At 53.1% G+C, this 25,266-nt stretch overlaps 1 protein-coding gene across 3 annotated transcripts in view; it reads right to left on the reverse strand.

Moving 5' to 3' along the window:
* Positions 1 to 15,811: 15,811 nt before the first annotated feature.
* The window catches only part of FAM13A (family with sequence similarity 13 member A), a 246,164-nt gene continuing 236,709 nt past the window's right edge, over positions 15,812 to 25,266 (reverse strand). For all 3 annotated transcript variants that reach the window (XM_055138786.1, XM_055138788.1, XM_055138787.1), the window contains 3 exons: positions 23,273 to 23,469; positions 22,485 to 22,586; positions 15,812 to 18,365 (listed from right to left, as the gene is read on the reverse strand). In XM_055138786.1, the coding sequence (XP_054994761.1) occupies positions 18,239 to 18,365; positions 22,485 to 22,586; positions 23,273 to 23,469 (426 nt within the window). In that variant the 3' untranslated portion in view covers positions 15,812 to 18,238. The remainder of the gene's footprint in view (positions 18,366 to 22,484; positions 22,587 to 23,272; positions 23,470 to 25,266) is intronic.

Genomic DNA, 25,266 nt, shown 5'->3' on the forward strand with positions numbered 1-25,266 from the left:
AACAAATATTGTTACCAATGGCATTATGAAGTTCTTATCAATAATTTCCCTGAGTGTGAGTGGGTTGAATCTCAAAACAAAGTGGATAATGGATAAAGCAGGAATTTCCTCCATGGTGCCCTCAAGAGATACACTTTGTTTGCTTCTTATGTGAAGCAAGGCAGTTTCATTGAAACTTAGGGATAGAGAAGGATAAGCGTGTGTTGAGGAGATAACACAGGCTTCTCCAGAGTGGAAACAGGCTAGCAGAAACCACGGAGCCAAGCAAGGGAGATGCATGCTCAAGGGAAACGCAGGCTTGAAGAACAAGCCAAAAGCTCCACTTCAAATACAAGGACACAAGTAAGCTCCAGGCGAAGGGAAAAGGTACTCATGCAAATGAAAACCAAGAGTTGTAATAACTACATTTGCTCCAGGAGGAACAGACTTTGGGCCAAAGGAGTCGTAAGATGAAGATGGTAATTGTATAATTAAACAGGGTTTAACTCATCACAAAGAGTAAAACAAAAATTCACCTAACGTCTGAGCACTTAAAAATATTGAGAAAATGCTAACAGAATCGAAGGAAAATGTGGACAGTGCAATATAGATGGGGGACTTTAGTATTCCACTTGGGGGCTCTTCAAACAGTGCTCAGAAGACTCGAGGGCCCCACTGACCATTCTCAGCTGGGTCAGTGGTTCAATGCGCGGACCTGGGGTATGGTGCTAAGGGTTGCCTGGGGTCACCCTGGTGGTGCTTGGGGCCTCAGCTGCACCCCGCCCTCCCTGAAGAGCCTGGCCACAGTCTGCTATACTCCCCCTATGAAACATCCCATTCATGATGCATGAATCACCCAGATAGAAAAATCGATAGGGCACTATTCCTGAGGACATACGCCTGTCAAGGCTGAATCACGAGGACACCAAATCTCTGAATCGAGACATCCTGCAGCTGCCACATTATAAACGACAACCCAGCTTCACGGCTAATCTCAGGGGAGATGCCAGCCAGGTCTGGGGGCCGCTCCTGGGTGTGCTGCTCTGCGGGCAGGCTGAGAGCTCTCGGGCCCCATCAGGAGGAGCCGGGCGGGAGCTGTCACAGTTCTGCAGGTCCTGGAGCTCCCGGCCCATGCAGCCACATATGCGGCCACAGGACTTCTCCAAGCTCCACGATGCTGACCACTCCCCACAGCGCAGCAAGTTAGATGGGGAAGTATCACAAAGCCAGCTCAGCTCAATAAGCAAATATTTACTGGATTTTTAACACAAATATGCTCAACCAGCACCAAACAGTAACACAGAAGGCTCAAACAGCAACGAACAGCTCAGAAAATCCTTAGGCAATGACTTCATAACCCCACTGTGAGGTAGAACAAATTTCACAGACCTAACTATCTTCTTGACGATTCCAGTTACTATTTTGTTGTAACAAGCAATTAAAAAAATCTATGGGAGTGGCTGGAGGGCCCCCGAGCATCTCTCCTGTGGCCCGGGAGGTCCCAGGCACCAACAGAGCAGCACCACAGCCTCAGCAAAGGTCTCCAGGAGCGTCCCCCTGCCCTGTCCCCAGAGCACCGTTTGTGAGCACGCACACACCCCAAATTTTTTTTAAAAAGTGCTTGGGGATTGGCTGCATCACTGAATTGGAAACCGTCTGAGCTGGACTTAGGAACGTCTCCTACTAGTTCTATTAGTTCCCTACTGTAAGAAAAGAAGGGAAAAGTAAACGATAGGAATAATTTAATGAGGTATGTTGGCTAAAACAGGGAAATTCTAAAGTTTTAAGGATTCAGAAGGAAAAACCGACATGTCTTAACGAACACGGTCATCCTTTTGAAAATTAGTTTCCCTGGGCCAATAGTACCAAAGATGCCCCTTGGTACCATGGGCCACCAGGGGGAGCTTTTCAGCTTTGCGTTCAAAACCTCGGGCATAAACAAAAAGAAGAAAATGGCACTATTTTGTGTTTAAAATAAATGAAAAAAAGATAGAAGGCTCAGCGATTTTTTTCTTTCTTCTTCTGGATTACCACTGGGCTTAGTCGCAAATTGGTTGAACTTTGAAAAATGCCCCTTGGTGACGCCAGCCCTCAGTAAATTAACTGTCTCTTCTTTGCCTCTCTGGGGAATAATTCCGAAATTTTCTTCCATGGCCATGGCCAGGAATGTTTTCTGTTGATCTTGACTAAACTTGACTTGATGTTTGAAAAGACTTTTTTATGATGACCCTAGGGTTCAAAGTTTGGCCAACTTAGTTTGGCCTTCAGAGATGCCTTTTTTTTTTTTTTTTTTTTTTGCTCTAAAGCTGGTTTGTGACTTTCCTTCACAAAACCAGTATCTCTAAGCATTAACATTGCTGAGGCCTGGCTAGATAATGCAGGAGAAAGACAGAGTGCAGAACAGAGAGAAGAGACAGGAGAGAGGAAAATGGACCAAAAGAACACTAGTTAGCCACAGTTTGCTTTAAAGGAAAACAGAGCTTGGGATTCACTCCTCATTAAATTAGGTCATGGGTAAAATGTCTCTGTGTTCCCTTAAAAATTATACTATAAAGGTTTTTTTCACACATGTTTTAGGAATTATGAGGATTTGTAAGTCTTATTTAAAGAATTCTAGCATAACTGTTTTTGCAAGTGCTTTCAATTTGGAAATTGAGAAATTAAGGTTTTAAGGGTAAAGATTTCTAATTATCTTATGAAATTAAATCCAATACAGTTGAGGAACTCTCTGTGTAAGACAGACCTATTCTCGGTGAGAAAAAGAATGTAGCATAAAGTGAAAAGGGTTATATTAAAACTGGAGCAATGGAAAAGGAACTCTGTATAATCAGGCTGAATAAGATTGAATCTATTATAGCATTAAGGGTTGGTTTTTGTTTTGTTTTGTTTTGCTTTGGTTTTTGGGTCGGGACTGGAACAATAGCACAGCGGTAGGGCATTTAAGCCTTGCACACAGCTGACCCGGGTTCGATTCCTCTGTCCCTCTCAGAGAGTCCAGGAAGCTACCAAGAGTATCTCACCCACATGGCAGAGCCTGGCAAGCTACCTGTGGCGTATTTGATATGCCAAAGGCAGTAATAACAGTAACAAGTTTCACAATGGAGATGCTACTGGTGCCCGCTGGAGCAAATCGATAAACAAAGGGATGACAGTGATACAGTGGAGGCTCTAATTGTGGAGGAATCTAGTATCCTGGTCAAAAGAATCTAGATCCTTTTTCAATATCATCTCCTCTAATCCACCCCCACCACAAATCCTGTTAGTCTCTTTCCGTTCTATGGCAGCATTGTTATGTAAAGCTGATCCCTAAATCATTCCCAAAGTAGAAGGCAACCCATCTTGATAAACAAAATATATATATATTTATTTAAATTTAAATTATATATATATACATATATATATATATAAGCACACAGGTTCAACCTGTAAAGCATGTTAGTAATCTCTTATAGAGGGGCTTACTGGCTCAAGGGTGATATACAACAGTTTTCACACAGTTTTCTCTCAGGAAACCTTTCGGGATCATTTTTAGGGGATTATTCATAACCAGCAATACAGAGTAAATTATTTAGGGTCTGCCTTTGGGGCAGGCTTGGGTGGTGGTGGAAGGTGTCATGGAAGTGGGATTGGTGTTGGAATATTGAATGTAATAAATTATCGTGAATAATTTTATAAAAAATAAAATAAAAATAAAGCTTCCTAAAAGTCTTGCCACAGACAGGTTTCAGAAGGAGGAAACTGGGGGGTGAAACAGCCTGACCCATGTTTCTCAGTGAGCGCACAGCCTCTCGCAACAGCTGTCGCCCAGGGAGCTGTCGTCCCCCGGCCCTTGTCACCCTCCTAATCTACGAAGCAATCGCTGCTGCAGCTGCTTTGTGCAGGGGGAGGGTGGCGGCTGGGCCGGCAGGTGCGGCCTCTCGGCAAACAGCTCTCCTCTGTCCTCTCAGAGACGAAAGCAGCCCCTCTCTGTGAGCCCAGGCCCCGCTCCTCTCCCCGCGAGACCCCACCTCCTTCTCGGGTGCTCTGTGTTTCAGGCTGGCCCCCGAGAAGCCACGATCCTGACGTCCTCCCCAGAGAACTGCTGCTGTGAGACGCAGTTGTTTTCCACTGACCCATCCGCTGCCCGCTCAGCTTCTCACCAGCCTGAGAAGAACCCAGAGGCCCGGGCACTTGCCCTGTGATTCTGATTCACCCGCTCGAATGGCTACTGCCACCACAATCAGAGGTGACCGGTGCTGGCAAAGATGTGGAGAGAGGCAGAGCACGCAGAATCGGTGAGATGCAGCTGCTATGGAAACAGGAGGGTCGGTCCCAAGAGAAAAGAACCACCTGCCACGTGATTCTGCAGTGCCGTTTCTGCACTCCAACCCCACAGCTCTCCACGGGAGACGAAAACACAGCACGGAAGAGATATATGCCCCCTCCCCCAATACCCACGGTCACAAGAGCCAAGATATAGACCACCTGTGTTCATGGATAGAGAAGAATGTGTGTGCGTGTGTGTGTGTGTGTGTGTGTGTGTCTGTGAGATACCATTCAGTCACCAGAAAAAGAAATGCCAACATCTGCAACAAAATAGATTTTGAGCATATTATACAGGGAAATAAATCAAAGACAACTATTATCTGATCATACTTCTTTGTGAAGTCTGAGATTACCTCCTAGAGTAAAACAGTGTTCTCCAGGTATCGTGGGATGGTGAAAAGGAAGAGATGGGTCAGAGGCTAACTATGTCCAGTTATCGGTTCTAGGGATCCCATGCACAGCATGTATATGTATATACATTTATTTTTATATGCTCAAGCAAATCAATGAATGATGGGACGACAGTGCTACAGAGCTATGCTTGAAATTGCCGAGAGAATAAGTCATATCTAAATAGAATTGGGGAAAAGGTAAAAGGAAAAACAAACAATAACAACCGAGCCCAGGCGAATTGTAGCCAGATGGCATGAGAAAGGTGAAGAGTGGCTGCATAGGAGGCCTGTGGTAGAGCACCAACGCAGGTTGACAGCGAAACTCAGCCAACAGCCAAGGAGATTCTTTGCGTGAGGGTCAGTTCTAGGAGAAACTGTCCAGGAAATTGAAAGCTGATTTGTACAGTAGCACGATTCCTTCTTGAAGAGAAATGTAAGGGTTAACATTTCTCCCTGTCCCTTTCTCCCTTGCACCTAAAACGGTACTAACCAAATTTCAAAATAATTGTTAAATCTCTAACGTGTCAAAGCCCATTTTTGCTTGTGCTGCTTTGGAGAGCCTTAACTTAACACAGAGCCAGGAGTAACTCCTGAGCATCACTGGGTATGGCCCCAAATCACTGTCGCACTGTCGTCCCGTTGCTCATCGATTTGCTCGAGTGGGCACAGTAATGTCTCCATTGTGAGACTTGTTGTCACTGTTTTTGGCATATCGAATACGCCACGGGGAGCTTGCCAGGCTCTGCCGTGCAGGCGGGATACTCTCGGTAGCTTGATGGGCTTTCCGAGAGGGGCGGAGGAATCGAACCCGGGTCGGCCGCCTGTAAGGCAAACGCCCTACCACTGTGCTATCGCCCCAGCCCCAAAACTAAATGTTTTGGGTGCTTGCAGGACCCACCATTGCAAGGCGAGGGGGTCTGGAGGGCTGGTGTCCTGGGCCCGTCCCGGGCGAGTCGAGGATCAGGCCTGCTGATTGCTGCCTCAGTGTCCCTCGGGGCCGCCATTCTCGGCGCCAGCCCCGCACAGCCAGCCCGCACCCTACACACCGACTCAGAGGAAGGCGGACGTGGGCCCAGACGAGCCTTTCGCCGCCGCCTTTTCCTCTCGGGTAGGAAAAGGGAAACGGAGGAAGCCCAAAGAGCAGAACTCCTGGGCCCCCGAGGTTCTGAGGACAAAGGGCTGGCGCCGTCCTGGGCCCGGGGCTGCCTGGGCCAGAGGCGGGCTGTGGTCAGCCAGGCGACAGCCCAGCCACAGGGCCCGACCTCGCCGCCGGGGCATTCGCCACAGCTCACGTGATTGTGAGGGGGGTTCGAGGTCTCTCAGGTTTCGGCAGATTTCTCCCAAGGGAGACCTGGGGCTTCCGAGCTGCCAGGCCAGTGCCGGGCAGGCACCAGTGAGGAGCCTGCGGGAGTCGTGACACCCCTGCAGCAGGGTGGAGGGTCCGCCCCGGCCCCTCGGGGCCCTCATCAGAACCTGCCCACTCCGAGTCACGCGCCTCCCCGAGGGCCTCGTAGCTTTTAGTGTTTAATAATAAACACGCTCCGAGATGCCCAGGGACCTGGAAATCAGCTCAAAGGTTGCACAGGATGATCTCTCAGAGAGAGAGAGGGAGAGAGAGAGACAGAGAGAGGGAGGAAGGGAGGGAGAGAGGGAGAGAGGGAGAGGGAGAGAAGGAGAGGGAGAGGGAGAGAGAAGACAGAGACAGAGAGACAGAGAAAGACAGACAGAGAGAGACAGAGAGAGACAGAGAGAAAGGAGAGGGAGGGAGGGAGAGGAAGAGAAAGAGAGAGAGGGAGAGAGGGAGAGGGAGGGAAAGGGAGAGAGGGAGAGAGAGAGGGAGACAGAGGGAGAGAGAGAGGGAGAGGGAGAGAGAGAGAGGGAGAGAGGGAGAGGGAGAGGGAGGGAGAGAGGGAGAGGGAGGGGGAGGTGGAGAGAGAGGGAGAGAAGACAGAGACAGAGAGACGGGGAGAGAGACAGACAGAGAGAGACAGAGAGAAAGGAGAGGGAGGGAGAGAGAGAGGGAGAGGAAGAGAGAGAGACAGAGAGAGAGGGAGAGAGGGAGAGAGAGAGAGGTGTCTGCCACGGAGGCGGCTGGGCAGCCGCAGACACGGGAGGAGGAAGGTGGGCTGCTATTGATCGGTGTTGGAACCCCGTAGGCCTGAAACGCAACCGTGACTAAGTCTGTGATTCATGGTGGTGACTCACCCAAAAAAAATTTTTTTTTAAAAAAAGGGATTGTGTCGTGCCCTGTGTCCCAGCCCCTCCGTGTGCGGCATTTCCACACGGTTCTCAGCTGCCCTGCTGAGGGTCACTCTCTGCTCATGTCTGGGCAGACCCGGAGCCCCCCAGGGCCGCCCGACTCCCCCGGGGAAGCTGCCCAGCACGGGAGGCCTTTGGAAACCTCGCACACCGGTCTCGATGCAGTTCGTTTATAGAAGCCCCTGTGTTTGCGTCCGGGTCAAATAGACTCACTAACTCGGAGTTTCCTGCTGGTAAGCGGCCAGGAACACTTTCTCACGTGCTTACCGGATAGCTGTCTGTCTTCTTCAGACAAATGTCTGTCTGTGTCTTCTCCCCGGCTTGGGCGGGGCAGCGGACTGATCGGCATCCATCTCTGTGAGCGCCTTGTGTATCTTGAATAGGAACCCTGCGCTCGATGCTCTGTGTCCAGCTCTTTTCTCTTGTTGAGTAGTGTGTATTTGAATTTTAGCCGGTTCTTTCTTTCCTGCTATCTTTATAGATGGAATCCTGTGGAAAACACCTGTGGGCTCCAAACCCTGAAGCATCCTGCCTATATTTTCTAACATCCTGAAACTCTGTCCATTCTGAGACTTTATAAAGATAGTTTTTGAATGTAGTAGGCAAAAAAAAAAAAAAAATCCCCTAAATTTTGTCTGTTTGCTGCACTCATTTGTGGAATAGAAAATCACTTAACATGAGACTGACACCCAAGAACAGTAGAGACAAGGGCCAGGAAGATTGCCCCATAGTTGGCAGCTGCCTCCGGAGCTGGGGGAAAAGGCAGCTGGGACAGAGAAGGGATCACTAAGTCAGGGATGGTTGGAGGGATCGTTTGGGATGGGAGATGTGTGCTGAGAGGAGATAAAGGCCCAAACATGATAGCCTCTCAGTATCTATAGTGAAAACCATAATGCCCCAAAGCAGAGAGAGAGTATGGGGGAAATTATCTGCCATGGAGACGGGGGGAGGGCTAGAAAGGGGGGATACTAGGGACATTGGTGGTGGAGAATATGCACTGGTGGAAGGATGGGTGTTCAATTATTGTATGACTGAAACTCAATTGTGAAAGCTTTGTAACAGTGATTCAGTAAAAAAAAATTCCATTCATGTGTGATATCACTGTATCACTGTCACTGTCATCCATTGATTGTCGAATTTCTCGGTGCTCTCACTACCATCTCCATCCGTCCTAGCCCTGAGAAGTTAGCAGCCTCTCTTTACTCGTCCTTCCCAACGGTGCCTCATTGGAGGCTCTTCAGGGTCAGGGGAATGAGACCCATCATTGTTACTGTGTTTGGCATACATATGTGATATATAAAGAAATATATTAACAAGATTAAAGAAAATAAACACTTAAAATAAACGAACAAAAATTCTGTTTGTTTTTGGGCCACAGCTGCGGGTGCTCAGGGCGGTTGCTCAGTGCTCCCTCCGGGGCCTGTGCTCGGAGCTCACTCTCAGGGCCCGTCTGGGTGCGGGGGTTGGGCTCACCGCTGCACTCCCCATCCAGCTCTTCTCACCACGTCACCCTGGGAAAGCACAGCAGGGCTGGGGAGAGCAGAGGCGCTTTGTGACAGTGAAGCCGCTGACTTGGGCGGAACCCCCCATTCCCGGCCAGGCTGGAGAGCCGCCTAGAAGGCCGGGGTTGGGGGGCGGCCTCCCGCCCTGCAGAGGGAGAGGCCAGCCTGCTCAGGCAGGTCCCCGCAGTGCTCAGGCATCTCCTCCCTGCCCACGGGGAGAGCAGCCCACAGGAGCGACTGAGGCCGAGCCGGGCACAGCAAGAGACAGAGGGTGGGTGTCGCCTGGCTAGTGACTGAGACCAGGGAGGCAGAGGGTGGGTGTCGCCTGGCTAGTGACTGAGACCAGGGAGGCAGAGGGTGGGTGTCGCCTGGCTAGTGACTGAGACCAGGGAGGCAGAGGGTGGGTGTCGCCTGGCTAGTGACCGAGACCAGGGAGGCAGCGGGTGGGTGTCGCCTGGCCGGTGGCCGAGACCAGGGCGCCTGTGCTGGTCCTGTCCAGCCCTGGGTCCTTCTCAGCGCAGGCCTGTCCTTCAGGTTCCACTTTGGCCCACTCAGCGCCGCTCCAAGTCACCCGAATACCAGGGCAGCTTCTGCCCCCAGGGGACGTTCTCTGACTCCCCAGACGGGCCCGGGGCCAGTCCAGCTGAGCTTTCTCTGGTCCCAGGGCGGCCTTTCACATTCTGGGTGGGGAGAGGAGAAAGGGCGAAGTTGCGAAACACGCGGACGGCCTGCTCGCAGGAATCTGTGCAGAAGGCGCCCGGGGTAGCTCCCCCGGGCTTCCCCGAGGACGCGGCTGTGGGGAGGACGGGGAGGAACCGTCCCGGGGCAGCCCTGCCGAGTCTTGCTGGACTTCGGCGTAGAGACACGCTTGTCCCGGCACTAGCAAGCGGCGCCCACGCTGTGGACCATGTGTTTGATGTGCGTCCGCGAGCTCCCAGGACGGCCTCGGGAACAGGAGCCGTGGTGGTTCACATTGCTTGGTCTCGGTCAGAGAGCAGCGTCGGGCGGAGCACTGACCCCGGCCGTGAGCACTAACCCCGGGCCGTGAGCACTAACCCCGGCCGTGAGCACTAACCCTGGGCCGTGAGCACCAACCCTGGGCGTGAGCACTAACCCTGGGCTGTGAGCACTAACCCCGGGCCGTGAGCACTAACCCTGGGCGTGAGCACTAACCCCGGGCCGTGAGCACTAACCCCGGGCCGTGAGCACTAACCCTGGGCGTGAGCACTAACCCTGGGCATGAGCACTAACCCCGGCTATGAGCACTAACCCCGGCCGTGAGCACCAACCCTGGGCCGTGAGCACCAACCCTGGGCCGTGAGCACTAACCCCGGCCGTGAGCACTAACCCGGGCCCTGAGACCCCGGCGGTGCGTGGCTTGCCTCGGTCCCTGCGGCTGAGGGCTCTGCAGCGGCTGCAGCTGCTCGTTTCTACGAAGGCCAGATGGAACCTTCCGTGCGGACGGTGCTTGCTCGGCATGCAGCCAAACTGGGGGCGAGCCCCAGCACCCCGTATGGACCCCGGGGCCCTGGCAGGAATGGTCCCTGAGTGCAGAGCCAGGAGTAACCCCTGAGCACTGTTGGTGCGAGTCCGAACCCCCGCCCCTCAGTGAGGTGCCCGAAGCAGCAACGTGAAGCTTCGGAGAAACGCGCAAGGGAGGCCCTTCAGCCCCCTTGTCTCCGCTCACGGTCTGTTTGGGCCGGCTCTCCCCTGAGGGGGCTAGAGACGCCCCCGTGGTCTCTCCCCTCCCCCCGCCCTGCTCCTGAGCTCCTCTGGTACTTCAATGAATTGCAAACATTTTTCTCTTTGTGATTGTTTTTCTTTTAATTTAATTTTAATTGTTTGGAGGGCCACGCACCGGCGATGCTCAGGGGCTCCTCCTGGCTCTGCGCTCAGGAATCACTCCTGGGGTGCTCAGGGGACCCTACGGGGTGCCGGGGATGGGACCCGTTGTCCTTCGTGCAAGGCAAGTGCCCTCCCGGCTGAACTATTGCTCCGGCCCCTTATCTAGTATTTGAAAATTGTCCCCCCCCCACTACATCTTGCAGTGATGGGGACAGCCGGGGGTGGGGGAGCTTGATGCCGGCCTGGGGGTTGAAGCCAGGGTCTCGCGCATGCTGGGCCCACCCTCTGCCACTCGGGCCATTCCCTGCCCCCTCGGCTGGTGCGTTGAGGCACTTCACGCCCTGGGCTGGGCCGGGAGAGGCCAGAAGGACACTCAGCCTGCGGAAGGTGCTAGGGTTTGAACCCAGGTGCCCTATCATGCCCCACACACCAGGGACCCCGGGTTATTTTATTTGGGGGTGTTTGGTGTTGTTATCTGGCTCCCCTTGGTCAGAGGAGGAATGACCAGTGCCGTGAAGGAATCTCCAGCCGGTGGCGAGGAAAACAGCCCCACAGCCCCACACTCCAAACGGGTTGACACCAGCGGGCAGGATCCCCCGAGGGTCAGCGGGGCGGAGCGACCTAACGTGACCGTGGGGTGTCTGGGCTGGCCCGAGAGGGCGGTGATGAAACTTCGCACCGAGATGACCCGGGAGCCTCCTCCAACTGGGCCGTGCGCCGGCCCTAGGGAGGTCCTGACCCTCTTCACAACGTCTCGTGCTTGGGAGTCTGCGGCTCAAATGCCCGTCCCGCCTTGGGAGTTCTGGAAAAGTCTCTCTGGCCGTGTTCGGGCCGGCTCTGGGTCTGGGCTCAGCTGGGCCCGAGGGCGTCATGGACAGTGTTTTCCCGTGTTCCGAACCCCGCTGCTTGGCGTTTCACTGGCTTTGGTGGGAATCCCACATCTCGGGGGGGCGGGGCTGGGGTGGGGCGGGGTGGGCCTGAGCTAGCCCAGCCCGCCCCCACTGGCAGGGAGGACCACCCCGCCCAGCGGACACCGGTCACTTCTCCCAAGTCAGGTTTCCAGCGGCTGCGTTAGCTTTGGGGCTTCTTGATGACGGAGAGACGTAGCCACCGTGTCTGCAGAGCCCGGATGGTCCTTCGGCATTTTCACTCCCCCCAGGCCTGCTCTCCGCACCCTATGGGATGGTGGGAGTGATAACACAGCCGGTAGGGCATTTGCCTTGCACACGGCTGACCCGGGTTCAATCCCCACCATCCCATAGGGTCCCCTGAGCACCACCAGGAGTAATTTCTGAGTGCAGAGCCAGGAGTAGCCCATGGGTATCGCCGGGTGTGACCCAAGAGAGGCCAGAGAAAAGGGGGGGGCGGAGAAAGAGAGAGAGGGAGGGAGGAAGGGAAAAAGAGGAAGAGAAAGAGAGAGAGGGAGGGAGGGAGAGGGGAGAGAGGGAGGGTAGGTGGGAGGGAGGGAGGGAAAGAACAAGGGCCATGATGGTTTTTAAGGTGACCGTCTGCACCGTGGGCTGAGTCCTGACCATGGTGGTCTCCAGCACCCCCCACTGTCCCGGCCGTCCCAGCCCCAGGGGTCTGCACGCAGACGCTCAGGCCTTTCTCTGCGCCATGGAAATGCTTCTCTCAGCCCGGCGGGCTTCACCCTCCAGGTTCCTCCCAAGGGTGGACCCCCGGAAACATGATTCCCGGGAGGCCTCGGGGCCGAGGGCTGCAGGTCAGACCCAGGGCCGAGCCCTGCAAGCTGCCGGAGCACAGCGAGTTCATGGCCAGTGAGCCTGGCGAGGCGTGTAGGGACAGCGTGTAGGGGACAGTGTGTAGGGGACAGTGTGTATGACACAGCGTGTAGGGACAGTGTGTAGGAGAAAGTGTGTAGGACAGCGTGTAGGGGACAGCGTGTAGGACACAGCGTGTAGGGGACAGCGTGTAGGGGACAGCGTGTAGGGGACAGCATGTAGGGGACAGCGTGTAGGGGACAGAGTGTAGGAGACAGCGTGTAGGGGACAGCGTGTAGGACACAGCGTGTAGGGGACAGCGTGTAGGGGACAGCGTGTAGGGGACAGAGTGTAGGAGACAGCGTGTAGGGGACAGCGTGTAGGACACAGCGTGTAGGGGACAGTGTGTAGGAGAAAGTGTGTAGGACAGCGTGTAGGGGACAGCGTGTAGGGGACAGCGTGTAGGGACAGTGTGTAGGGACAGCGTGTAGGGACAGTGTGTAGGGACAGCGTGTAGGGACAGTGTGTAGGGGACAGCGTGTAGGAGACAGCGTGTAGGGACAGTGTGTAGGGACAGTGTGTATGACACAGCGTGTAGGGGACAGTGTGTAGGAGAAAGTGTGTAGGACAGCGTGTAGGGGACAGCGTGTAGGGGACAGCGTGTAGGGACAGCGTGTAGGGGACAGAGTGTAGGAGACAGCGTGTAGGGGACACAGCGTGTAGGGACAGCGTGTAGGGACAGCGTGTAGGACAGCGTGTAGGGACAGTGTGTAGGGACAGTGTGTAGGGACAGTGTGTAGGGACAGTGTGCGCCCAACACGGCAGAAGCTTTCCCGACCCGTTGGTACCCTTGACTTGTGGGGAAGCAAGAGCAGGGGCATTGTCAGTGCTTTCTGCTTCCGTGTCCTGTGGCCTTTGCTCTTGTCCCATATTATTATTATTATTATTATTATCATTATTAACGGGCCCCGTCTTGGGGCTCCTCTCACCTGCTTCCCGGGAAGGCCCCGTCAGGCTGTGAACTCGACCCTCCGGCTCAGGCGACCGGGTCCTGGGTCCCAGACCAGACGTGATTCTCCAGAGAGGGACGGTGCCCCTGAGCGGGGCGGGCTGTGGGCACAAGATGTTGGAGGCGAGAAGCGGCCTCAGCCCCCTCCGCCCTCGGCCCCTGCGGGGTCCTCACGGAGGCCGGCTGCAGGGGGAGGATGGGGGAGCCCCCCTGCTCTTGTCCAGTGCCGGTCATGTCTGCGGCCACCCTGGGGAGGTGCCAGTGGGCGCGGGCGGAGCTGACCACAGCCCAAGGTGTGTCCAGCCCGTTGGGCAGGAAAGGGCTCTCCCCGCATCCTGCTGCAGGAAGAAAGACAAAGGGTGCTTGGCGCTCTCTCCGCCCTGGGGACACAGAACACCCCCTGGGTGGGGAAACAGGGGGATGCTGAGACCCCCCTGGGCCCAGTGTCTGGAGGGACAGACAGGGAAAGAAAGGTCGAGGCGGGGACGAGCAAGAAGTCAAGTGTCAATAAGCATCGGCTCAGTTACGTATCTGTGTGTGTGTATATCACTGTCACTCTCATCCCGTTGCTTATTGATTTGTTCGAGCGGGCACCAGTAACATCTCTCATTGAGAGACTTGTTGTTACTGTTTTTGGCATATCCAATACGCACGGGTAGCTTGCCAGGCTCTGCCATGCGGGCTCGATACTCTCGGTAGCTTGCGGGGCGGAGGAATAGAACACAGGTCGGCGCGTGAAAGGCGAACGCCCAACCGCTGTGCTATGGCTCCAGCCCATATTTGTGTATATATATATATGTGTATATATATTTTTTCTTTTCGGCAGGTGGGGGATTCTACTTTATTTGTCCATGAAATATCAAGGGTCAAACGCCTTAAAAATCAGGTTCTGGAGAGCTCCAGACGACAGGTCCCGCGAACCGCACAGCCAGGGGCCTCCCCGCGCCCCGGGCACCCGCCCGGCTTCTGCTTTTGTTCTCCGCCTCCTGACACCCGGGACGTCGGCTGGTCACAAGGGGGGGTGGGGCGAGCAGGCCTGGGGGGACAAAGGACGCCAAGGAGACCACGCAGAGGCACACAGCGAGTCGTGTTGGCCTGGAGACACGGCCAGAAGCCTGCGGCCACTGCAGACGTACACAGGGTCTGGATGGTGTGTGTGTGTGTGTGCGTGTGTGGATGTGTGTGTGCGTGTGTGGATGTGTGTGTGTGTGTGTGTGTGTGTGGGTGTGGGTGTGCGAGTGTGTGTGTGTGTGGGTGTGGGTGTGCGAGTGTGTGTGTGTGGGGGGGGTAAATCTCAGGTCCCAAACTCAGATCCTTAGGAACTGAAGCCACGAGTACTGAGTGGCGCCACTGAACCTCTGTGATGTGCCTGTCAGGTTGACAGGAGGGGGTGGGGCAGGAGGGTCTCGGGGACACGGGTGGAGGGGGCTGACACTGGTGGTGGGACGGGTGTTGACACATCCTGGGCTTAACACTTAACTACCAATAATTTTGTAAATCACAGCTCTTTTTTTTTTCTTTTGTTTTTCTTTTTGGGTCACACCTGGCGATGCTCAGGGGTTACTCCTGGCTCTGCACTCAGGAATTACCCCTGGCTGTGCTCAGGGGACCATATGGGATGCTGGGAATCGAACCCGGGTCGGCCGCATGCAAGGCAAACGCCCTCCCCGCTGTGCTATTGCTCCAGCCCCCCACAGTTCTTTTTTTTTAAAAAAAAAAAATCCCCCAAAGACGGACCCTTTCCGACACGGAGAAGGAAGGGATGGAGACGCTTGCTCTCCCCGGCCCCTCACCCCGGCCTCAGCCCCAGGACTGTCCCTGTGTGCTGACAGGACCACAGCCCCCGGGCCCCTGGCCCACAAACCCCATCCCCGCCTGGGCAGGGACGCCCCGGGGCTGACTCTCCTGCCCCCCCCACGGGCGGCGCTGGGACACCCCAGGACAGATCGCAGGCTGCCTCCTGAGCGCCTGGGCAATGGCTGAGGAGATCCTGGCTTCAGATAAGCACCCCACAGAAGAAATCTAATTATTAGCTCACAACAAATTACAGTGAGCAATGAAAAAAAAAAGAAAACCCAAATACAAAAACCCAAACAAAACCCCCAGTCATTAGCGTGAGCCTGAGGGAGTGCTTCACTGCGATCCTGGATCCGGACCCCCCACTCCTGCCCCGTTGTATTGTCTGGGCTTCTCTCAGCAGCACCAGGCAAATGTCAGCTGTCCGGCTGGCCCCGCATCTGAAATCCTGCACGTATCTGTCTGAGAAGAGACACCCAGACGGACGGACGGACAAACGAGGCCAGGATGGACTGGGGGAACGACCCTGCGATGTACCGACACGCCGAGCTGGGGACTGAAGCAGCACACGGAGAAGCATGCTGTTTCAACGGCAGGGATGTCCCAGCCCGCTCTGACCGCCATCTCCTTTCCGCACGCTTTACCTTGACTTATTATTGTTATTAAATAACCCCTGACATTTATTTTGTTGGCGTGTTCTAATAAACACGCACCCTCCCAAGAGAGCAAAGGAAAAACCCCAGCCCAGAAGATTCTGTCTGTGTGAAGCCAATTAAGTTCCCGTCTCCAGGGCGCCCAGACCTCGGCTGCCTGCACCAGCGGTTGCCGTGGCAACACAATTGCTTCAGCGTTTCTGACAGGGCCAGAAGCGACCCGTGTGTCTTCAAGTGGGGCTAGTGCACGAGGGGGGGCTCCCCACCCCCCAGCCCTGGGCTTGGGGCTCTATTGTATGAAATTCAGATCATGAGGCACGACAAAGGGAACACAGCATTCCGTGCGGGATTTATTTCACTCAGTGTTCGCGTTTATTCGATCATACAAATTCGAGTGGGGATTCCTGAATAAATCTGCTACTTCGTTTACCTTTGGCAGAAACAAAAGATTTCAAAAACATTGAGTAGCTTCTCATTGATATAGCTTATGTTTTCTCTTGAAATTCCGTAGCAGCTCCCTATTTTCAGAGCGATACTCTCAGACAGATGTGCTTTTTAAACGTCAACAGGTAATGGTTTGATTCACATTTATAGCTTATTTAGAGAACGATTACTTTGAAAGGACAGACTAGACATGTTTCTTTTTAAAAATATGATTTTTGGTCACGTGAATAATTCATGTTCCGATTTCAAAAGTAGAAAATGTCCTAAAGTGCATCATATTATTTATTTATAATATAACTCCTTGAAATTATATCAATCTGCAATGTAAACAGTTGAGCAAAGAATACCAAACTATATTTTCACATACATTTTAAATTGCAAGGTTATGTACCATCTTTAAGTGTGTGGGTTAAACCAGGGAACTTCATGCTCCTACATGGGCTTCTTGGTTTCGGGCCCACACTAGCGTCACATATCACTCGTCCTGATGGTGGTCAGCCCCATATGGGGGCAGGGGGGCAGGGGGTCAGCTGTGACACGGGAAGTGCCCTACCCACTGTACTATCTCTCTGGCCCCTATATGAATATTTTTTTTTAAAAAAAAGGGAATTGAAAGATATTCTTTCCCTCCTGCTCCCCACCTGGGCGATTATGTCTTGGAGAGCGCGATTAACTCATGTCAGCAAAGGAAAACGCTGCTCATAAAGCCATCAGACCAACTTCTCTAGACACCCCCATTCCCTTTACTGGGGTCTGGGGTGCTAGGGTCTGTGCCCGGGCCCCCCACGTGCAACTCCTGCGGGCCAAATCCTTAGCCACAGACCCATTTTGGAAACGAATGTAGAGTTTTACATTCTCTCTCTCTCTTTTTTTACTCATGAGATGGAACAAATGGGACCTTTGGAGAAAACAATTCTTGGAACATCTCAGGGGTCTCCCTGGTTCCTGTGCAAGAGGGAGGGGCCGTGAGGCCTTCTCTCTGCCTGAGGGCTGGCGTGCAGACCCCACCACGGAGCTCTCAGCACAAAGAAGGCCCAACCCGCTCTCAGTGCGGACGGAGAAGGCTGAGAAAATGACAATCACAAAGCGGGATCTGTGCAAGGAAGAGAGATGCAAAGCCTGGAATTCCCTGGTCCCTCCAAAACGTCTAATATAGACAGGTTTGTGACACAGTCTGAAAAAATTTCAAATCACCATGGGCCACACACACACCATTATTTTTCCCCTCTTTGTACAGGATCTTGGAAATGGTGTGATTTAGATTCTGCCTCTGGCTAAGCTCTGAAAGCTACATTAACTCTTCAGTGAGGGGATTTTTAGTGCAGCTTAAAAATAAAAATAAAAAATTCAACCCTGGTAAGTTCTCAGGAGGCTGAGAACACAGGCTCTTTCTGTCTCGTGATCCCCTAGACTTAGGAAGTGAGCAAGAGCCTGGAAGCTTGGCACACGCCAGCACAAAACTCAGCCCCAGACGGGCCGTCCGAGCCCTGACGTCCAGTGACAAAACCTGAGACCACTGCTCACAGCCACGGTCAGCCACGAGCCCTCGGGGCTCTTCACTCTGCCGCTCCCTGACAAATCACAGGAACAGGACCGCGGCTTCCGTTGTTCCACCCGTCCTCTGCAGACGGTGCCTCTCCTAGTCAGGGATCAGACCCTCTGTCCGCCGAGGAAGCCTGGAAACACATCACCAAACCGATGCCCTCCAGCCTCCTGCGGGTAGAGGCGGCTTCCAGCTACCTGAGAGCTCGAGGGGAAATAATTCACACACGTCGGGAAAGGTCACAAGGATGGGCAAGGCAGCAAATAGGGCTCCAAGGAAGATTCCCACTTGGCGGGGTCCAGAAGGAACACGGGTGTGCCCAGAGAGTTCGCTCTGCAGAATGGAATCCTGAGCTGATTTTTTTGGGATCACAGTTTGACAGAGAACGGTCTCGGGCTTCTGCGTTCCCAAGGAAGAAGAGCGTCGGTTCTCTGCGGGGGAGTCTCAACGACGCCACTCCTCACTGCTAGTGTTACGTTCCCGCTCCTGTGTGTGTGTGTGTGTGTGTGTGCAGGTGCGTGCGTGGACACACACACACACACACACACACACACGCACATGCATGCAGGCGTGCATGCTTGCACAAGTGCAGGAGTCTGAACTTTCCCTTATAAAATTCCTACCCGGGGCAGGTTGTTTCCTTCCATGTAGGCGTGTCTAAGGCAGGTGACGGGAACTGAAGCCACAGGCCTGGAGGCGCAGGTCCAGAACCAAGCGGGCCTTCCGGCTTCTGCAGAGCGCTCGGGCCAGAGCAACCCCCCCACCCCGCCCTCAGGGCAGGGAAGCCCCTCACAGGGACTTGGAGTCCGCGTCTCCCTTGCTGATGAGGACCTCCAGGAGCCGCAGCTTGGCTTTGATGTGCTTGTACTCATTGTACTCCTCAGCCAGGGGGCCGCGGTCCTCCTTCTGGACGGTCCTGGCGGAAACAAGGGGAAAGCGGGCTGAGGAACACCGGCCTCTCTCGAGCTGCAGGGTTATTGGGCGAACAGCAGAACCAAAGACTGCGATGCATCAGCCCCTGGAATCTCTCTGACAAGCACCTTGCGTGGCGTCAAGGCTGGAGCTGGGTTTGGACAAGCCAGAAGGAGCCGGGGCGGGTGGGATGGGGTGGGGGGGAGGCATCCCCACCCCGCCGAGGGGTCTGTGGGGCTGAGGAACGGGGAGCAGTGGACAGCGGGAGCCTCTCGAGCGTAACGCTGCTCAGACATAAGAAATTCATTTTTGTATTTTTCACCTGCATCTCTGGTGAGCGACCTGCAATTTCCCCGCGAGTTCTTCCTCCTCCCGGCTGGAAAACTTGTCTTGGAACTAACTCAGCAACTGGGTCACAAGCTCCCAGTCAGTCTTCCCATGTACTTAGTCAGTCTTTTTTTTTTTTTCTTTTTGGGTCACACCCAGCGATGCACAGGGGTTACTCCTGGCTCATGCACTCAGGAATTTCCCCTGGCGGTGCTTGGGGGACCCTATGGGATGCTGGGAATTGAACCCGGGTCGGCTGCGTGCAAGGCAAACGCCCTCCCTGCTGTGCTATCGCTCCAGTCCGTACTGAGTAAGTTTTGGTGCAGACTCTATAGGCACAGACATTCTATAAGCGAGTAGCATGGCTCAGGCACTGTGTCGGGTACCCCGCGGCCCCCATCTCTGTGACCCTCTGGGCAACTTTCAGAAGCGGCTCCTGACCCTTCATGGGCGACGGCGGGATGGGAAGCCACGTTCTGAGGCCCGAGTGTGAGTCACCCGCCAGGCCTGCTTCCTGCGTGTGGGGCACAGGCCTGACGGGGCAGGAGAGGCAGCCCGGCTGCTGGGTGCTGGCCGTGCACATGACCGGCCCGGTTCTGATCCCCGGAACCCCTCACGGTCCCCCGAGCCCGCCAGGAGCGATCCCCGCGTGCAGAGCTAGAACTAAGCCCTGAGCACCGCTTGGTGTGCCCCCCAGCCCCAAACCTAACCCAAACCAAACAAGGAAACGTGGGGAAGGGCAGTGACAATGAGGCAGCCTCCCGCACACCACACACACACACACACACACACACACACACCAGACAGCGACACCACCCTACACGCACACACCAGACAGTGACGCAGCCTCCCGCACACCACACCACACACACACACACCAGACACGTACGGGCTTTCTGAGAGCACCACAGCTCAAAGGTGTAAACTCCACAACCAAATAGAAAAGCTCGGCAAGTGTGTGTGTGTGTGTGTGTGTGTGAGAGAGACTGAGCCAGACAGCAGCAGCAACAAAGAGAAGGGAAGGAAAGATCATAACTCATCTCTATTCTAGCACAAGCCTGATTTGAGGTACATCATAACTGTAGAACAAACAACACAGCACTTGTTGTGTGTTGATTTGTGTCTTAGAACTGATTTCAGTCCTCTGATCCTATGTTCATGAAGTGCAAGCTCCACACAAGGCATGAAAGGGGTGCCCAGGGGCTGGAGCGATAACACAGCGGGGAGGGCATTTGCCTTGCACGTGACCGACCTGGATTCGATTCCCGGCATCCCATATGGTCCCCCGAGCACCACCAGGAGTAATTCCTGAGTGCAGAGCCAGGAGTAATCCCTGAGCATTGCCGAAAGTGACCCAAAAAGCCAAAAACTAAAATTAAAAAAGAAAGAAAGAAAGAGAGAAAGATAAAAAGGAAGAAAGGGGTGCCTGAGACACCAGCAACTCAAAAAAATTAAAAAAAAAAAGAAATTTTGGAAAGGGGATAGCATGAGACAAACCAAAAGTGTGCTTGGAAAAAGAAATCCAGGAAAAAAATTATTGAACAAAAAATTAATTCTGATTTATCTTTGGGTACAATTATTACTTAGGCCATTCTTTTATCTGCTTATCTATATTTCCTAAATGTCCTAAACGCATAGGAAATGGACAGTAACCATCTATAAAAAAGGTGTGAATCTTAAGAACAGCCTTATAGCACAGATGCAGATTCAAAGCAGATATACATAAAATTATACAATAACTGAAATAACTCAAGTGCACTTTTTTAAAAGAAATTTTGGGGTCACATCTGGTGACGTTCAGGGAGGTCGGGATTGGACCCGTGTCTGCTACATGCAAGGCAAAGGTCCAACCCATCGAGCACACTTTTAATCCCAAAGTTAATTTTCACGGTGCTTTATTTATGTTTGGGAAGTATGACAGGGGGCTTGTCTAGATGCTATGTTTACGTTTCCAAAACAATTTTAGTTGAGATAAGATGAACAGGGGCCAGACAGACAGTATAGCAAGTAGGGCGTTTGCCTTGCATGCAGCCGATCTGGGTTCGATCCTGGCATCCCATATGGTCCCCCCAGCACTGCCAGGAGTAGCCCCTGAGTACAGAGTGGGCAGTAACCCCTGAGCATGGCTGGGTCTGACCCAAAAAAAGCCAATAAAAAAAAATAAATAAAATTATAACTTCTATTAAGTTAATAAAACCTCACTCCGGGACAGAAAGGCAAATCTTCTGCCTGCTGCTCCCTTGCCCCGTGGTGCTGGTAGCACCGTGCCAGCCGGGCCGACGGGAGGGCGGTCCGTGGTCCGACGGCCTAAGAAGGGGCTGACAGGTTCGCAGTCGCCAGGGGGAGGACCCGAGAACCAGGTGGGCCCCCGCTCCCCGTGTCTTTTTTCATTCCAATTTGACAACTTCATTTTCCATTTTGTTTTGGCTTTGGGGGCCACACCCGACAGTGCTCAGGGATCACTCCCAGGGAGCCAGAGGTGGCACAGGGGAGGGGGCCGGCTCGGCCGCGTGCGAGGCCAGCACCCTGTCCGCAGCACTGCCGCTCTGCCCAACAGCTGTTATGTTTGCTGTTGAACGGAAAAGCCAGAGTTCCTTTTTCTTTCTTTCTTTCTTTCTTTCTTTCTTTCTTTCTTTCTTTCTTTCTTTCTTTCTTTCTTTCTTTCTTTCTTTCTTTCTTTCTTTCTTCTCTCTCTCTCTCTCTCTCTCTCTTTCTTTCTTTCTTTCTTTCTTTCTTTCTTTCTTTCTTTCTTTCTTTCTTTCTTTCTTTCTTTCTTTCTTCTTCGGGGGTCGGGGTGGAGTGGGGTGCGGGGAGAGGGTTTGGAGCTGAGCCTGGCAGTGCTCACGCCTTATTCCTGGCTCTCTCTGTGCTCAGGGGTCACGCCTGGTGATGCCTGGGGGTCCTGTCTTCATTTCTGCTTCTGTGTTTTGCTTGTTTGGGGGCCACAGCCAGCCGTGCTCGGGGATCGATCCAGGACTCCGGGAAGGGCATGAGGGCCACAGGGGTGCTCAGCCTGCTGTCAGCAAGGCATGCACCTTCCCCACTCTACCCTCTCTCCGGTGCTGCTTTTTTTTTTTTTTTGCTTTTGGGGTCACACCTGGCGATTCTCAGGGATTACTCCTGGCTCTGCACTCAGGAATTACCCCTGGTGGTGCTCGGGGGACCATATGGGATGCTGGGAATCGAACCCGGGTTGGCCATGTGCAAGGCAAACGCCCTACCTGCTGTGCTATCGCTCCAGCCCAGGTTCTGCTTTTTAAAAGACTCTCTCTCTCTCTCTCTCTCTGTGTCTCTCTGTTTCTTTTTCCCCCTCTCCCACTCTCTCTGTCTCTCTCTCTCCCCCTATCCCTTCCTCTCTCTCTCCCCCTCTCCCTTCCTCTCCCTCTCTCCCTCCCCCCTCTCTGTCTCTCTGTTTCTCTCTCCCCCTCTCCCACTCCCTCTCCCTATCTCTTTTTGTCTCTCTCTCCCCCCTCCCTTCCTCTCCCTCTCTCTTCCTCCCCTCTCTCCCTCCCCTCTTTCCCCCTCTCCCTCTCTCTGCCCTCCCCTCCCCCCAGGAAACAGCTTCAAGCCACTCAGGTGACTTTCTGAAGGCATCTGAGTGACCTGAGTGTGCAGGGGTCCTGAATGCCACCCAGGGAGCATCTCCTCCTGAAGGCCCACACAGAGCTCAGCGGACGGGTCAACTCACGGTCCCGGCACCAGCCCGGCCAGGAGGACGCGCTGAGGGGGGCGGTGGTCAGCTCCCACTGGAAACAAGGCAGAGGGGCAAAAGGGAAAAGAAGACCATGCTCATTACCTCCCGTGCTGCCGGAAGAAACTGTCCTCAAAATCACGCAGTTTCTTTCGAATCCTTTTCTTCTCTTCTCTCATTTCCTGAAGGTGTTCCAGGAGCTCTGGTCTAAGGAGGACAAGGGAAATTAAAAAAAAAAAAAAAAAGTAAGGAGATGGGAATTCTGTCTAGAGGATGTGCACGCAGGCTGGGGGGTGTGGAAAAGGCAAATCTACGACTATGGCTATTCCAACTGCCTGTTGGAAAGGGGGAAGCACAGGAAGGGACCATCCTGGCGGGCTGCATACAAGCCAGCTGGCAGAGATGATGCTTTCTATCTCTGAAGCGCAAGGCTGCAGCACTGCGACTCCTGATTGGTTAAGAGCGCAGATGCCAGTCACAGACGCCTTCTGATGATTGGTTAAGAGCGCAGATGCGCTCTCGAATGATACAGGGTGGATCATATTTTTCCAAACGGAGGCAAAGTTGAAAAAAAATTCTGTTGTCTCAACATAGAAGTACCACAATTAAGCTACACGTTTTTCATCAGCTAATTTATTTAATATACGAAGGCCAAAAAACAGTATTAAAAATTTGTTTTATTTTTGGGCCACACCTGGTGGTGCTCAGGGTTTAGTCTTGGCTCTGTGTTTAGGGGTCACTCTGGCTGTGCTCAGGGGACCATATGGGAATCCAGGGATCAAACATGGGCCAGCTGTACGTAAGGCAAACACCCTCCCCACTATTACCCTCAAACAGCATTTAAGAAAGTGATTTTTCTCTACATTGCTCCGCTACCACCAACTTGGACATACATTGGAGCGGCGTGGAGGTTTGAAAGCCCCGTATCCTGGCTGCATTTTGGTGGCAGTTTATCATCCATTGGGGAAATAAATCCATCAGCATCATCTTCAAATTGGTCCAAAAAGCAGCGTGCACCAAATTCAGTCTTCAGAGTGATCATGAAGTCAGGTCTCGCACTGCTGTCATCTTCGGAAGCCTCCTCTTCTTCCTGGCGAAAAACACAACCCAACAAACCCGTGGCTTTCGGAGGCTCTTGTGTGGGAATTCCACTGGGCAGCCGCCTAGTTCTCCTCTGCCCCCTTGTTAGCCCTCCACCTGCAGTTAGACCAGACTGTACGTCATGGCCCTAGGATTGGCTCGAGACACCCCACAGAACACAGACACAAAACACGAGGATAGGGGCTGGAGCGATAGCACAGCGGGGAGGGCGTTTGCCTTGTATGCGGCCAACCCGGGTTCGATTCCCAGCATCCCATAGGGTCCCCCTAGCACCGCCAGGAGTAATTCTTAAGTGCAGAGCCAGGAGTAACCCTGTGCATCGCCAGGTGTGACCCAAGAAAGAAAAACAAAATAAAGCAAAACAGCCCCCCCCTCCCCAAACACCAGGATAGACTCCAGAACTGCAATACACATCAGAGGGGGGCACAGTCCCTGCTCGGGAGGGCTGCAGGAAGAGAGGAACAAACAGGACAGTTCAAGGGCGGTGTGGTAGTACAGTGGTTAAGGCAGCTGCCTTCATCACAGCGGCTCTGAGTTTGGTCCCTGGCAGCCCACGTGGTCCAGTCCCCTGAGCCAGGACTGATTCCTGAGTGCAGAGTCAGGAATAAGTCCTGACGACCGCTGGGAATGACCCCTAAGCAGAAACAAAAACGTGACGATTCATACTCTAAGTAAAATAAAGGCCGACTCGAACAATCCCCAGGTCAGTGACTACTGCTCTCAGATTCTATTACTTGCATTGTCAGAAAAGCATTTCTTAGTTAGCCTAGGGGCATTTTCAGAAATGGAACAATAAAAAATTCTGATTTAAGAATTGAACAAAAAAGTATAAACCATTTTGTGGCTGGTTGATGCACCAGATTTTCAGCAATTTTTAAGGAGCCCCAAACAGTTATCTTCCCATGAATGAAATTATGAAACTCTTAGGCTGTTTTCAAGTTGCTTCCAGAGGCCCTGATTACTTTTCACCACCTCAGGTTCTAAGGAAAGGAAGATACTTGGTCTCTCTGGATGATATATTTAAATTAGGTCCTCTGAGTGTCAATTGAAAGTGAAAGAAAAACTATGCAAATCTAAGAAAAAACAATAGTAGGGTCTTAAAGATTTTAAGAGAAAATTGAAATGAATAGTTAGGCTTGAAGAGAACATACCGATTTTTTTTTTTTAAAATAAAACATTGGTTAAAATGTTAGGTAAGCTTCAGAAACAAAAGGAACTATAAAATCAGATTTTCATGGTAAAGTAAGAAATTTCAGGTAGCAAACCAGTCTCAGAAGGCAGGATTAGTTATCGTGGATCCAAGAGAAATATATGCATGGCAGGCAGTGAACTTTTCTTATCATAAAGTTTGGTCTGTCTAATAATATTCATTCTCAGGGCTGGAGCAATAGTACAGCGAGTAGGGCATTTGCCTTGCACGCGACCGACCAGGGTTCGATTCCCAGCATCCCATATGGTTCCCCGAGCACCGCCAGGAGTAATTCCTGAATGTAAAGCCAAGAGTAACCCCTGTGCATCACCGGATGTGACCCAAAAAGAAAAAAAAATAATATTCATTCTTAGAGACAGAGGAGCAGCGAATCAGAGGGCAGCACAGCGCCAGAGATCTCTCCAGGCCCCATACTGAGCCGATTCTGCCGGGCACCCCGGGCGGAGCAGGTGCTGTCTCCCGCCTACTCCAGGTGGAAACCCGGTACCCAAGACATCCCACAAGCAAGGCCCAGGCATGCGGGTACCAGGACTAAATCTCCTGGCCGGCTCCCCGCCCGCTGGGCACCAGCTCGGC

The sequence above is a fragment of the Sorex araneus genome, chromosome 5 (genome assembly GCF_027595985.1).
Source record: "Sorex araneus isolate mSorAra2 chromosome 5, mSorAra2.pri, whole genome shotgun sequence".
Lineage (NCBI taxonomy): Eukaryota > Metazoa > Chordata > Mammalia > Eulipotyphla > Soricidae > Sorex > Sorex araneus.